We start from the raw sequence: 15,666 nt of genomic DNA, 5'->3' as shown, positions 1-15,666 counted from the left end.
GGCCCTCGGAGTGTGGTGTCAGGAAAATAACCTCACACTCAACATCAACAAAACTAAGGAGATGATTGTGAACTTCAGGAAACAGCAGAGGGAGCACCCCCCTATCCACATCGATGGGACAGTAGTGGAGAGGGTAGTACATTTTAAGTTCCTCGGCGTACACATCAGACAAACTGAATTGGTCCACCCACACAGACAGTGTCGTGAAGAAGGCGCAGCAGTGCCTCTTAAACCTCAGGAGGCTGAAGAAATTTGGCTTGTCACCAAAAGCACTCACAGACTTCTACAGATGCACAATCGAGAGCATCCTGTCGGGCTGTATCACCGCCTGGTACGGCAACTGCTCCAAACACAACCGTAAGGCTCTCCAGAGGGTAGTGAGGTCTGCACAACGCATCACCGGGGGCAAACTACCTGCCCTCCAGGACACCTACACCACCCGATGTCACAGGAAGGCCATAAAGATCATCAAGGACAACAACCACCCGAGCCACTGCCTGTTCACCCCGCTATCATCCAGAAGGCGAGGTCAGTACAGGTGCAGGGACCGAGAGACTGAAAAACAGCTTCTATCTCAAGGCCATCAGACTGTTAAACAGCCACCACTAACAATTGAGTGGCTGCTGCCAACACACTGACTCAACTCCAGCCACTTTAATAATGGGAATTGATGGAAATTGATGGAAAATATATCACTAGCCACTTTAAACAATGCTACTTAATATAATGTTTACATACCCTACATTACTCATCTCATATGTATATGTATATACTGTACTCTATATCATCTACTGCATCTTTATGTAATACATGTATCACTAGCCACTTTAAACTATACCACTTTGTTTACATACCCTACATGACTCATCTCATATGTATATACTGTACTCGATACCATCTACTGCATCTTGCCTATGCCGTTCTGTACCATCACTCATTCATATATCTTTATGTACATATTCTTTATCCCTTTACACTTGTGTGTATAAGGTAGTAGTTTTGGAATTGTTAGGTTAGATTACTCGTTGGTTATTACTGCATTGTCGGAACTAGAAGCACAAGCATTTCGCTACACTCGCATTAACATCTGCTAACCATGTGTATGTGACAAATACATTTGATTTTGATTTGACATACTTTTAGCCATGTAGTATAGTTCAGCTCTCAGTTAAAATGGAAAAAGGTTAAAGAAAGCCTTTTGTTCCTGGATATTTATGCTGTTGAGTGACATGTTTCTGCACTGGTCATCTTTTTAGGAATTGAGATCCGGGCTCTTCGCTGGCCATGGCAGAACACTGACATTCCTGTCTTGCAGGAAATCACACACAGAATGAGCAGTATGGCTGGTGGCATTGTCATGCTGGAGGGTCATGTCAGGATGAGCCTGCAGGAAGGGTACCACATGAAGGAGGAGGATGTCTTCCTTGTAATGCACAGCTTTGAGATTGCCTGTATGACAACAAGCTCAGTCCGATGATGCTGTGACACATCGCCCCAGACCATGACGGACCCTCCACCTCCAAATCGATCCCGCTCCAGAGTACAGGCCTCGGTGTAATGTTCATTCCTTCATCCATGACAAGGCCCCTGCTCACCCCTGGTGACAAAAAAAACGCGATTCGTCAGTGAAGAGCACCTTTTGCCAGTCCTGTCTGGTCCAGCGACGGTGGGTTTGTGCCCATAGGCGACGTTGTTGCCGGTGATGCCTGGTGAGGACCTGCCTTACAACAATCCTACAATCCCTCAGTCCAGCCTCTCTCAGCCTATTGCGGACAGTCTGAGCACTGATGGAGGGATTGTGCTTTCCTGGTGTAACTCGGGCAGTTGTTGTTGCCATTCTGTACCTGTCCCGCAGGTGTGATGTTCGGATTTACCAATCCTGTGCAGGTGTTGTTATTCGTGGTCTGCCACTGCAAGGACGATCAGCTGTCTCTCCTGTCTCCCTGTAGCGCTGTCTCAGGCATCTCACAATACAGCACATGCAATTTATTGCCTTGGCCACATCTGCAGTCCTCATGCCTCCTTGCAGCATGCCTAAGGCACGTTCACGCAGATGAGCAGGGACCCTGGGTATCTTTCTTTTGGTGTTTGTAAGAGTCATTAGAAAGGCCTCTTTAGTGTCCTAAGTTTTCATAACTGTGACCTTAATTGCCTACCGTCTGTTAGTACTATTAGTCTGTTAAAGCTGTTAGTGTCTTAACGACCGTTCCACAGGTACATGTTCATTAATTGTTTATGGTTCATTGAACAAGCATGGGAAACAGTGTTTAAACCCTTTACAATGAAGATCTGTGAAGTTACTTGGATTTTTACTAATTATCTTTGAAAGACAGGGTCCTGAAAAAGGGACGTTTCTTTTTTTTGCTGAGTTTAGGTAGTTACATGGCTCCCAGTTCGGGTCTCCCCATGGCTACCCTCAAGAGTAACGGCCCTGACATTCAGCCGTACAGATACCAGTGAGCATCGGACAGAAACATATCACTGTAACGTCGGCCCAAATCGTAACCAGTACAATATACAGGCGTTTGCATGTAGCATATACCCCTACTATATACCGTAGTCTAGGCCCGTAAAACATACCACTGCAGATGTCATCACTGTCATCATCATACAAACCCTTCTGTTGGTGCCCCCTGAGGGTCAAGCTCGTGGGTGAATATGTGTAATATCTGAGACCTCTTAATACCATTTTGTGGAACGCCTCAGAGCAGCCAGAACCACCTAAAGGCAAGCAACAGAAAATACATACCTGAGCATAACCACCACACAGAGACAAGCTTGCCACTCCCCCATTCTTAACAGAACAGTCTCACACCCACTGTTACAATGCATCTGAGCAGAGGAAGGTGGGGGGATGGAGAGGATTATGGCCAGATGACGCTGCCTGGCAGGCAGGTGAGCTCAGCGTGATTCGTTGGACGGCAGGGGGGGACCAGGCCAGGCCAACCACAGGGAGGGTGCCCTCCTCGACCCCCGGCTCCGCCAGAGGGCCCACTGTGAGCGTCCGGAGGCGTCACCTCTTCCCACTGCCCTGTGGATCGCTGCCCATGGCCCGCTGTCCTTGCCAATTCTACCTAGCAGACATGAGAGGCATTCAGAGCAGCAACAAAGAAGTCCCAGGTTCAGGGGCCCTGGCATCTGATTCACAGGAGGGGGGGGGGGGGGGGACCAGCGTGGGGTGGGGGAGGGAGGCAGCAGTGGAAGAGCAGATGCTGAGAGCACATCTGGAGAAGTGATCTGTCTGTCCCCCACCTACCAGACCACCACAGACAACATTAAAACACACAGACACACACAATATGGTGGATCAAAGCCTCAGATGAGGACCCCATATCCATTATCAAGCTTGAAATCCATCCCAACCTAAATGTTACCATATATAGCCTATTAGTTTACATTTAGTCTAGCTGTTATGCTGTACATAACTGTCAATGTGTCATAGGCCCTAAAGAAGGAGACAAAGATTCTGATAGAAGGGCTCGAGTCACTTTGTTCAAATTGTACTGCCTCAGGGCTGGAGGACTACTGCGGCGGTAAGTCTAGTCTACACATCACAGTGACAGTCTCATTTCATGTCCAGCCCTTGAACACGGACATGAAGGAAAGGGACCGGGAATTTTATAAAGGGACATTTACTCCTGAAAAGAACACAGGGTTTGAGCGGGTTTGAGTACAAAAGGGCTGAAGAGCAAGTGCCCTGCAATAAAATAAAGTAAGGTCAGTAGACTTCCCATGTGACAGCACACTGCCTTGGATTAGGTGGTGTAAGCCTATTAATGTGGTTTGGACTAGGTGGACCACCCTGTCTCCCCACCCTGCCTGGCCGGCCAAAGATTAGCCTGTTAAACGCACTTCCCGCCTGCATAAAATGCAAACTCTGCTCCTCATCCAATAGCAACAATTCCGATAGGGACCTGTCTGACCACCCGTAACTTAAGTTACCTTTTCTACCATTCAAATGCATGTGGGATTTGCTTCCCTTCAAGAGTAGTTCTCTCTTATCAGCCATATTGTATTAATGTGTTTATCTTTATTAGGGCAATGCCATGAGTAAAGGAAAATGTCAAACTTCTCAGCCTGGCATGTGGCAATGTTTTACACTCCAATTAGAATCAAAGCACTTTTGAGAGAAAGGGGGACATGTTTTATTGTGGACATTGGTGAATCATGCAAGGAATTTTAGTAGGCCTAGCTACACAATTTGAAATAGTCCTGTCTTTTCTGAAATATTAATAATTTGGCTTGGATAACTGGTTAGGCCGCTGAGCAGAGCAGGTAGCCTAATGAAATTCAGTCAGCGACCTTTATCATTATGCAATTTCCTTGCATAGCATTCTGGCAGTGGAACAAATGAAGGAGTACGGTTTGACACGGTGCCATTTCACCGACAAAACACAATCTACCACTAAGTTTTTTTTTCTACAGAGACTGGGGATTAACATTTCTGAGCTCGGGCCACAGATTAGGTGCGCGGGGGTCTAGAATTTCATCATCTTGCAGAGGCACAATGGCTCATTCTTACCGTTTCCCTCATCTATTCTCCGACGGTGGGGGTCATTGGTGCGTGCCTTTGCTCCTGTATTTGTTTTATGTTCAGTATACCCTTGTTTTTTTTTTTTTACATATTTAAGAACCACAGAGGAAAAACAAACTATGTATTTACCCAGTCGAAAACTAAGCTTTTTCAGAGACACTTCCTAGCACGCGCTGCCACCTTGTGGGAAAAGCACAACATCGCGTAAAAGCGCTGTGACATTGGTATTTAAGGTCCGCTTTCTGTGGCCTTTTCTCCACAAGTAAATACATTTTATTTAGAGGCATAATGCCAAACCGGAGATATGCCTGCATATAGAACAAAGGTTACTTTGTCATAGAAATTGTACTTTCCCAATTCAATATAAAAAATATATTTGTTTTAATATATTATTCAATGTAGAGCCAATTTAACATTTATTTAATTGAAGTTAATCTGTTAAATATACTATATACAATGATCCAAAGAATATCAAGTAGCACATCCAAACTACACACAAAGACAATGTAATACAAAAAGGTAATAACAGTCAAGATATTTCATCAATAGAGAAAAGGCAAAGATAAACAGAAAAATAATGAACTAAGGAAACAGTGAAGTCAACCTGCCCAGAACAGGTCTCAATGCTCTAATTGCACATTCAGGACAACCACAGAGCAATCTTCTCTTCAAAGCTTGACACCCTCCCCTGGCTCCATGTACCCATCAAGAGGCAGCAGGGGGCTGAAGCGCAGCAGGGGCAGGTCCACCGAGGGGCAGCAGTCCTTGGGGTGAGCCCAGCCTTCCTTAGGGCGCCGTATGGGTGGGACCGGAGGGGGCAGCTCCGAGTTGGTGCGGGTGGAAGTGTTGTCGTTGCCGTCATTTTTGTAGTCAGGAGGGGGGATGGGGGGGACGCTCACGAGGCTGCTGCGCCGACAGTGGACCAGGAAGGCCCCCCGGTGGTGGCGGTGGTACAGCACGCCCACGGTACCAAGGAGCAGCAGGATGAGGAAGCTGAGCAGGAAGCACACCACGTAGATGCCTTTGACCATCCCGCTGGACCACGCCGAAGTACAGCCTAAGGTCAAAGGTTAGGCAAGGATTAGATGTACACAATTTACCTAGTGCAGTCACCTTCATGTCTAACATTGGTAGGTAACAATGTGTAACCCTAACAAACCCATTTTCAGGGGTTAAAATCTGGAATATTAGGGTGGTGGTCTAACTTGTCAACTTCAGTGCCACTGATTTTTTTTAAATAACCAATGTCATACTGTATGTTTTCCTTGTTCTTCAGAGAACAATAATTCTACCAAAATCTATGGAGTACCAGTGTTACGGTGCTGCTGCTCAGGACTATGCTGATCCACCGTAATCGTCGACTCATTGTGTGGGTCCGTATCAGCGGCCTTGGTGTCCACGCAAATGGTTCCACCTGAGCCCAGCCTAGACATGTCCTCGAACCCGGAGTGGCATCGGCATGTGTAGGAACCAAAGCGGTTCACACACTCAGCGTTGATGTCACATAGCACCAGCTGAGTCTCACACTCATTCACATCTGAGACACACAGGGTGCAAAACTAACATTGATTAATGGAGTTAAATATGAGATCAAAATCACTTCAAATCAATTATTTAAAGTCACACAAAATACATGTTTCACGTCATTGAGCCTCAAGACACCTAGTTGCAAGCTATACAACACTATCTTATTAAACCTCTGCAGTAACCTTTAGTGCCAGTTGTAAATATCAGAGTACAGTGCAAAATAAGCTACAGATTTGTTTGGAGGAAACTGAGACCTACCAGCGGTGGATACAGAGACGATGACACCCTGTGTTGAGCTGCCCCTGGGGCTAACCACCATCTGTAACAGCTCCTGCAGGGCCGGGTGCAGGGTCCTGTGATCCTTCATCCCTTCTGGCCCACCCCCAATTTGCAGCCAGAGGATGTAAAGCACTCCTGCACTCAACCTGTTGATACAACAAAACTGTTAAAAGGCATTTAATCCATCAGTTGTAGCCTAATTCAGCAAAAGTGTTGTATATTTTATCAACTACAGTGCCAAGAACCCCTTCTTATGCAGTAAAAATGCAATATTTGTTTGCAGTCATGAAAGACAAAATTGGAGCTCTTGGCTACAAAATGTAGTAAACCAACCTTTTTATTCTTTTGGAGGATAGGGTTTTGGGTATGTGGACAATTTCCAACTGCTCATTAATCTGAAAAAAAAATAATAATTGCAGTTCCAAATCAAAACGCACCAGTCACAGTAAATAATGACCAAAAGCCATATACAGTCTTTACACATTTTGATTTGTTAAAGCCTTAGCTTAAAATGGTTAACATTTTTTAAGACTTTTGTCATCACTGGCCTACACACAATAACCCATAATGTCAAAGTGGAATGGGTTTGTTTTTCACAAACAACATCACCTAAAAATAAAATAAAATCCCTTTGAGCATGGGGAAGTTACTAAATTACACATTGGATGGTGTATCAATACAGTCACTACAAAGAGACAGGAGTCCTTCCTAACTCAGTTGCCGGAGAGGAAGGAAACCATTCAGGCATTTCACCATGAGGCCAATGTGACGTTAACACAGTTTGTTTTCTCCTATTACAGCCATTAAAAAGTCTGAGGATGGATCAACATTGTACACTGACCAAAAATATAAAAATGCAACATGCAACAATCTCAAAGACTTTACTGAGTTAGTTCCTATGGAACTCAGTCAATTGAAATACATTTATTAGGCCCTACTATATGGACTGGGAATACAGATATGCATCTGTTGGTCACAGATTCGTTAAAAAGGAAGGTAGGGGAGTGGATTAGTAAACCAGTCAGTATCTGGTGTGACCATTTGCCTCATGCAGCGAGACATCTCATTCGAGTAGAGTTGATCAGGCGGTTGATTGTGGTCAGTGGAATGTGTCCCGCTCTTCAAATGGCTGTGCAAAGTCGTTAGGGGAACTGGAACACGCTGTCGTACACGGCGATCTAGAGCATCCCAAACTTGCTCAATGGGTGACATGTCTGGTGAGTATGCAGGCCATGGAAGAACTAGGCAATTTTCAGCTTCCAGGATTTCTGTACAGATACTTGTGACACTGGGCTGTGAACTATGCTGAAACGTGATGGCCGCAGAAGAATGCCACGACAAAGGGCATCAAGATCTCATCACGGTATCCCTGTGCATTCAAATTGCAATCGATAAAAAGCAGTTGCGTTTGTTGTCCGTAGCGTATGCATGACAATACCATAACCCCACCATGGGGCACTCAACGTTGTGAAAATCAGCAAACCACTCCGACAGGACGCCATACACTCTGCCATCTGCCCAATACAGTTGAAACTGGGATTCACCCGTGAAGAGCACATCTTCAGCATGTCAGTGGACATTGAAGGTGAGCATTTACCAATTGAAGCCACTTATGACCGCAAACTGCAGATCAAGACCCTGGTGGGGAAACGAGCATGCAGCGGAGCTTCCCCCACAACAATTTGGGTTGTCCAAACCCAGTTTCATTCACTGTCCAGATGACTGGTCTCAGACAATCCCGCAGGTGAAGAAGCCGGATGTGGAGGTCCTGGACTGGCGTGGTTACACGTGGTCTGCGGTTGTGAGGCCTGTTGGGGTTACTGCCAAATTTTCTAAAACGACATTGTATGGTAAAATAAATTAACATTCAATTCAGGCAACAGCTCCGGTGGACATTCCAGCAGTCAGCATGCCAATTGCATGCTCCTTCAAAACTTGAGACCTCTGTAGTATTGTGTGACAACTGCACATTTTAGAGTGGCCTTTTATTGTCCCCCGCACAAGGGGGCTGTTTAATCAGCTTCTTGAAAATCCATCCACCTGACAGGTGTGGTGTATCTTGGCAAAGGAAAAATGCTCACCAACAGGGATGTAAACAAATTTGTGCACAAAATCTGGGACAAATAAGCTTTTTGTGTATATGGAACTTTTATTTCAGCCCATGAAACCAACACTTTACATGTTGCGTTTATATTTTTGTTCAGTATAGTTACTACACAATACTAACCTAACTGACAGAGTGAAAAGGAAGCCTGCACAGAATAAAAAAATATTCCAAAACATACTTCCTATTTGCAACAAGGCACTAAAGTAATATTGCAAAACAGCATTCAACTTTTTGTCCTGAATTCAAAGTTGTGTGTTTGGGGCAAATTCCATACAACACAGTACAACTCCATATTTTCAAGCATAGTGGTGGCTGCATAATGTTATAGGAATTATTGTGATCGTTAAGGGGAGTTTCCAGGATAAAAAGTCAAAATAACCTAAAAGCAAAATCTACAGTGGGGCAAAAAAGTATATAGTCAGCCACCAATTGTGCAAGTTCTCCCACTTAAAAAGATGAGGCCTGTAATATATATCATAGGTACACTTCAACTATGACAGACAAAATGAGAAGAAAAATCAAGAAAATCACATTGTAGGATTTTTTATGAATTTATTTGCAAATTATGGTGGAAAATAAGTATTTGGTCACCTACAAGCAAGCAAGATTTCTGGCTCTCACAGACCTGTAACTACTTCTTTAAGAGGCTCCTCTGTCCTCCACTCGTTACCTGTATTAATGGCACCTGTTTGAACTTGTTATCAGTATAAAAGACACCTGTCCACAACCTCAAACAGTCACACTCCAAACTCCACTATGGCCAAGACCAAAGAGCTGTCAAAGGACACCAGAAACAAAATTGTAGACCTGCACCAGGCTGGGAAGACTGAATCTGCAATAGGTAAGCAGCTTGGTTTGAAGAAATCAACTGTGGGAGCAATTATTAGGAAATGGAAGACATTCAAGACCACTGATAATCTCCCTCGGTCTGGGGCTCCACGCAAGAGCTCACCCCGTGGGGTCAAAATGATCACAAGAACGGTGAGCAAAAATCCCAGAACCACACGGGGGGGACCTAGTGAATGACCTGCAGAGAGCTGGGACCAAAGTAACAAAGCCTACCATCAGCAAGGGCATTGAAGATGAAACGTGGCTGGGTCTTTCAGCATGACAATGATCCCAAACACACCGCCCGGGCAACGAAGGAGTGGCTTCGTAAGAAGCATTTCAAGGTCCTGGAGTGGCCTAGCCAGTCTCCAGATCTCAACCCCATAGAAAATCTTTAGAGGGAGTTGAAAGTCCATCTTGCCCAGCAACAGCCCCAAAACATCACTGCTCTAGAGGAGATCTGCATGGAGGAATGGGCAAAATACCAGCAACAGTGTTTGAAAACCTTGTGAAGACCTACAGAAAACATTTGACCTCTGTCATTGCCAACGAAGGGTATATAAAAGTATTGAGAAACTTGTTATTGACCAAATACTTATTTTCCACCATAATTTGCAAATAAATTCATTAAAAAAATCCTACAATGTGATTTTCTGGATTTTTTTTCTTCTCATTTTGTCTGTCATAGTTGAAGTGTACCTATGATGAAAATTACAGGCCTCATCTTTTTAAGTGGGAGAACTTGCACAATTGGTGGCTGACTAAATACTTTTGCCCCATCGTACATGAGTTGCTTCCCAAAAAGACAGTGAATGTTCCTGAGTGGCTGAGTTAGTTGACTAAAACTTGAACTTTGAAAATCAATGAATCAGTGAAAATCAATCCCAGAACAGCAAAGGACCATGTGAAGATGCTGGAGGAAACAGGTACAAAAGTATCTCTAGCCACAGTAAAACGAGTCCTATATCGACATAACCTGAAAGGCTGCTCACCAAGGAAGAAGCCATTACTCTAAAACCACCACAAAAATGCCAGACTCCGGTTTGCAACTGCACATGGGGACAAAGATCGTACTTTTTGGAGAAATATCCTCTGGTCTGACAAAACAAAAATAGAACTGTTTGGCCATAATGACCATCATTATGTTTGGAGGAAAAAGGGGGAGGCTTGCAAGCCGAAGAACACCATCCCAACCATGAAGCATGGGGTGGCAGCATCATGTTATGGGGGTGCTTTGCTGTAAGAGGGACTGGTGCACTTCAAAAGAGATGGCGTCATGAGGAAGGACAATTACGTGGATATATTGAAGCAACAGCAAGACATCAGTCAGGAAGTTACAGCTTGGTTGCAAATGAGTTTTCCAAATGGACAATGAACACAAGCATACTTCCAAAGTCAAGGTATTGGAGTGGCCATCACAAAGCCCTGACCTCAATTCTATAGAAAATTTGTGGGCAGAACTGAAAGCATGTGCGAGCAAGGAGGCCTACAAACCTGACTCAGTTACACCCGCTCTGTCAGGAGGAATGGGCCAAAATTCAGAAGCTTGTGGAAGGCTACCCAAAACATTTGACCCAAGTTCAACAATTTAAAGGCAATGATACCAAATACTAATTGAGTGCATGTAAACTTCTGACCCACTGGGAACAGGATAAAAAAATATATATTATTCTGACTTTTCAGATTCTTAAAATAAAGTGGTGATCCTAACTGACCTAAGACATGGATTTTTTTACTAGGATTAAATGTCAGGAATTGTGAAAAACTGAGTTTAAATGTATTTGGCTAAGGTGCATGTAAACTTTGATTTCAACTGCAAATTAGATTTTCACTTTGTCATTATGGGGTATTGTGTGTAGATGGGTGAGCGATTTAAAAAATATTTAATCCAGTTTGAATTCAGGCTGTAACAAAATGGTGAATAGGTCAAGGGGTATGAATACCTTCTGAAGGCACTGTAAGATGACATTCATTTATGATGAAAGTTAGAGTACCACAGCCCGTCATAAATCCCATAAAGCCTAGCGGTCAAACAGGGAAATGTTTCCAAACATTTCCCCACCATTCATTTCCTCCACAGGAGCCTTTAGGCCTACCCTGGCGTGGCATTTTGATAACTGTGTAAATCTCTCTAGGACAAGGTGACTTAGGACAGTGCCTTCAGAAAGTATTCAGACCCCTTGACATTGTTACAATACAGCCTTATTTTAAAATTGAATAATTAAAAATCCTCAGCAATCTACACACAATAACCCATAATGACAAAGCAAAAACAGATTTATATACATCTGCAAATTTATTAAAAATAACAAATACCTTATTTACGGGTCTGAATACACGTATTCCGACCCTTTGCTATGAGACTTGAAATTAAGCGCAGGTGAATCCCGTTTTACATTGATCATCCTTGAGTTGTTTTTACAACTTAATTGGAGTTCACCTGTGGTAAATTCAATTGATTGGAAATGATTTGGAAAGGCACACCTGACTATATAAAAAAAGGTCCCACAGTTGACAGTGCATGTCAGTGCAAAAACCAAGACTTGAGGTCTAAGGAATTGTCCGTAGAGCTCTGAGACAGGATTATGCCGAGGCACAGATCTTGGAAAGGGTACCAAAACATGTCCGCAGCATTGAAGGTCCCCAAGAACACACCGGACTCCATTCTAAAATGGAAGTTCGGAACCACCAAGACACTTCCTAGAGCTAGCCGCCCTGAGCAATTGGGGGGCCTTGGTCAGGGAGGTGACCAAGAACCTGATGGTCACTCAAGAGCTCCTCTGTGGCGATGGAAAAACCATCCAGAAGGACAACCATGATCTGCAGCCCTCCACCAAGCAGGCTTATATGATAGAGTGGCCAGACAGAAGCCACTCCTCAGTAAAAGGCACAAGGCACATGAGAGCCCGCTTGGAGCTTGCCAAAAGGCACCTAAAGGACTCTCAAATCATGAGAAACAAGATTCTCTGGTCTGATGAAACCAAGATTCAACCTTTTGGCCTGAATGCCAATCATCACGTCTGGAGGAAATCTGGCACCATCCCTACAGTGAAGCATGGTGGTGGCAGCATCATGCTGTGGGGGTGTTTTTCAGCGGCAGACACTAGGAGACTAGTCAGGATCGAGACAAATATGACCGGAGCAAAGTACAGAGAGATCCTTGATGAAAACCTGCTCCAGAGCGCACAGGACCTGACTGGGGCAAAGGTTCGCCTTCCAACAGGACATCGACCCTAAGCACATAGCAGAGGCAACGCAGGAGTGGCTTCGGGATAGGTCTCAATGTCCTTGAGTGGCCCAGCCAGAGCCCGGACTTGAAAATAGCTGAACAGCAACACTCCCCATCCAACCTGACAAAGCTTGAGAGCATGGGAGAAACTTCCCAAATACAGGTGTGCCAAGCTTTTAGCGTCATACCCAAGAAGACTCAAGGCTGTAATTGCTGCACTGAATACTTATGTAAATGTAATATTTAACAAACTACAAAATAGCAAACACTTATAAAAACCTGTTTTTGCTTTGTCATTATGGGGTAGTGTGTAGATTGATGAGAATTTAAGAGTAAGGCTGTTAACTAACATGAGGATAAAGTCAAGGGGTCTGAACACTTTCCGAAGGCACTGTATTCACCTGTATTTACCCCCCCCCCCCCCAAAATGAAATCCTAAATAGCTACTAATGTGGCCATCAAAGAACAAATGCCATGATCTGGATGAGACTGTCGAATCGAGGCAAAGGTAACAATCTCTGGATTACCTCTCATGTTGGCTACATTTCTTAAAAATAGACCGTTTTGGGAACCGTCTTATGCAAGTTTTAAATTGATAAAATACCTGTTAGCAAAGGTGTCAGCTAGAGATGTGCAGGAGCTTACAGGGATTTGTAGTTTTGCATGTCTACTTTGATGCTTAGAATTTTTAATCTGTTTAAATAGAGCTGAATCCATCTAGCCAGCTTTCTATATCTCGCCTTGTCTGAGAGATTTACATGGATATCAAAACGTCACGCCAGGGTAAGACAAAACACAGCCCTTATTTTAAGTGTTTCTAAAATTTCCTATGGGAAAAATTCATGTTGGAAAAACAATTGGAACCATTTCCTTGTTTGAAAGCTAGGTTTTATGGGTATTATGACACCTCCACTGTGGGGCTCTATTGTACATGAGAACTCACCAGAGACTTCACTGAGATCAACAGTGATCTCACAAGATGGTCCCAATTCTCCTCTGGCGCCACAAGGAAGTTGACTTCAACAGCCACTTCAAATAGGTAGTCTGAGAAATACAAAAAGTAGGCATCTACTTTAATAGTCATACACAGCTCTATAACTATTGTACAAAGGCTAGTGACTTAACTTTTGTTATAGCCTTTGAATTTTACTAAAAATACATTTTTCAAAAGAAAAAATAAATCACCTTCTGGTAAGTGTGGTACTTCTGTGTGATTTCTGTCTTTCTCTGCAAAGTAAACATGCAAGACACTTTTCATAAACCAGACAAAGCATGCTAATTAAATTGCTGACTACCTACCATAATGTCTGCTGTCGAAAAACTGTTCAACCATGTTTGGGAGATGGTTGAAGGGATCCTGGGTATCAGTGGGTGTTTGAGTGTCACTGGATGCTGTAGACTTACCCAGTGTCAATTTCAGCAATTCCTTATTGCCAGACTCCTCACCTTGGTCATCCACCGCTGTTGTGTGTGATACGATGTTAAACTCTATAGGAGGGATGGTATCTGTAGTTTGAGCATCCACGTTCCTTCGCATAGCAGACGGAGTGCGCAATGAGGATTTGGGATTCAAAACAGGGGGCTGGTGTGTGGAGGGGTCACTTCCAAGGTGTGCTGTGTGGGTCTGAGTGGCATCCCTCCCCGACCATGACGTCCCATGACGAGTGACCGCCACATCTCCACTCAAGTTACCCACTTTCCAGTCCTTTGTCAAGTGGCTCTCATCTGCTTCAGTCCCCTCTGAGATTCCTCTGTTCCAATCTTCCTCCTCACTCTGAACAGGAGAAAACTTGAAGAGCCCCTCTCTGACCATTTGCTCCTCTGCTTCCCATGGTGGAAGCCCATTGGACACAGAGGAGGAAGTGAGTTGGTCAAAATAGTCAAACACCACCTCCGGTTTGGTCTGAGCTGGCAGGGTGGGGCGCTCCAGTAAAATGGCCTCCGTAGGTTCACCCCCCTTCATGGGAAGAATCTTAGTGAAACTTCTCTGAGAGGGAAAAGGTTCCAGTTCTATCAGTTTTGGTTCAGTCATCAGCTTCCAGTCTTCTTCAGTGGTATCACCATAAGCATTGTACGTGACTGGCGGTACGAATGCCTCATATCGCCCATAGAAGCCCCTGTGGGGCGGACTGGGTTTACCTCTGATTAGCTGAACCACGTGGAGGATGTTGGAGAGGGATGTGTACTTGGCCTCACGCCAACACTTCTCCAGGATCCTGTGACCCCCCACGACCCCCAGGGGCTCGTCCAGGTGGATCTGGTCCAGCTTCCCGCTGCATGCATCTGACTGGGTGAAGTCCTCTAGGTGGAGGAGCACACGTTTACCAGGGTCTACCTGGATGGTCCAGTTGCACCAGAGAGGTGGGTTGGAGCACAGGTAATCTGGGGAGAAGAACTCGCCGCTCTTGCCACGCATCACCTGGTGGCAGCTTCGCAGTGCGAAGAAGGCGTTGCCCTCATTACCATGACGGTCATCTGAGAAGTTGTGGACAGAGTGTGTAGAGGACAATCCAAAAATGTCAGTCATAGGCCTACCCCCCAAACACACTTACTTGAAATAATTAAAACAAAGACCATAGAACAGGGCCCTAAGGCTACATAAATATTTGTCTTACCGGGAGGGTTGTAAGCGTCATTCCTAAAGTTATTTATCTAAGGACGTAATACAAACGTTGAGGTAGCATTAAAACAAGAATGTTTGTCAACCACTTGAAATCTACCTACAAAAAAAGTCAGTCATCAACTTACCCAGGACAGGTCGCAGTTTGCGGTAAATAAACCATTGGCAAGTAGTAGTGAACGTACAAATATTAACTTTGAATGATTTCGTGACATTTTAGTGTCACGTTGTGTTGACTTTCTCCACTATTTAGCAAGCAGGTCGGCTTCCTACACTGTCCCAGCTATTGTCAATTCTTTCCTGCGATGTTTCCGCTAAAAGTGGACGTAAACAGGTGAAATATATTGCCAATTAGCTAATTAGCACGCCTTGATATTCGGATGCTTCTGGTCTATATGGGTTGTATCCACTAGGTGTCAATGTAACACTGTTGTAGGTAAGATAACTTGACTTCTGCAGCTGTACATCTCAGAAGCAACAAGTATTATGTTGAACGTTTATCTTACCAAGTACTTTATAAATACAAATATATTTGACAAGAA

General features: G+C 44.3%; 1 protein-coding gene across 2 annotated transcripts; it reads right to left on the bottom strand.

The window, feature by feature from the left end:
• Positions 1-4,926: 4,926 nt before the first annotated feature.
• LOC110493724 (uncharacterized) lies at positions 4,927-15,446 on the bottom strand. Of its 2 annotated transcripts, none has more exons than XM_021568143.3 (9): positions 15,253-15,446; positions 15,120-15,156; positions 13,909-14,979; positions 13,690-13,731; positions 13,448-13,548; positions 6,674-6,735; positions 6,320-6,486; positions 5,844-6,071; positions 4,927-5,591 (listed from the first exon to the last, which is right to left on the bottom strand). In XM_021568143.3, the coding sequence occupies exons 1-9, from the start codon at positions 15,337-15,339 to the stop codon at positions 5,203-5,205; spliced, it is 2,184 nt and encodes a 727-aa protein (XP_021423818.1). In that variant the 5' UTR covers positions 15,340-15,446; the 3' UTR covers positions 4,927-5,202. The 2 variants fall into 2 exon arrangements, with proteins under 2 accessions (XP_021423818.1, XP_021423819.1); XM_021568144.3 differs by having other exon boundaries at positions 13,951-14,979.
• Between the last annotated feature and the right edge of the window lie 220 nt (positions 15,447-15,666).

The sequence above is a fragment of the Oncorhynchus mykiss genome, chromosome 17 (genome assembly GCF_057628025.1).
Source record: "Oncorhynchus mykiss isolate SJ-2025 chromosome 17, ASM5762802v1, whole genome shotgun sequence".
Taxonomy (NCBI): domain Eukaryota; kingdom Metazoa; phylum Chordata; class Actinopteri; order Salmoniformes; family Salmonidae; genus Oncorhynchus; species Oncorhynchus mykiss.
The sequence above is the reverse complement of the archived record's forward strand: the minus strand, read 5'-3'. Positions and strand labels throughout refer to the sequence as shown.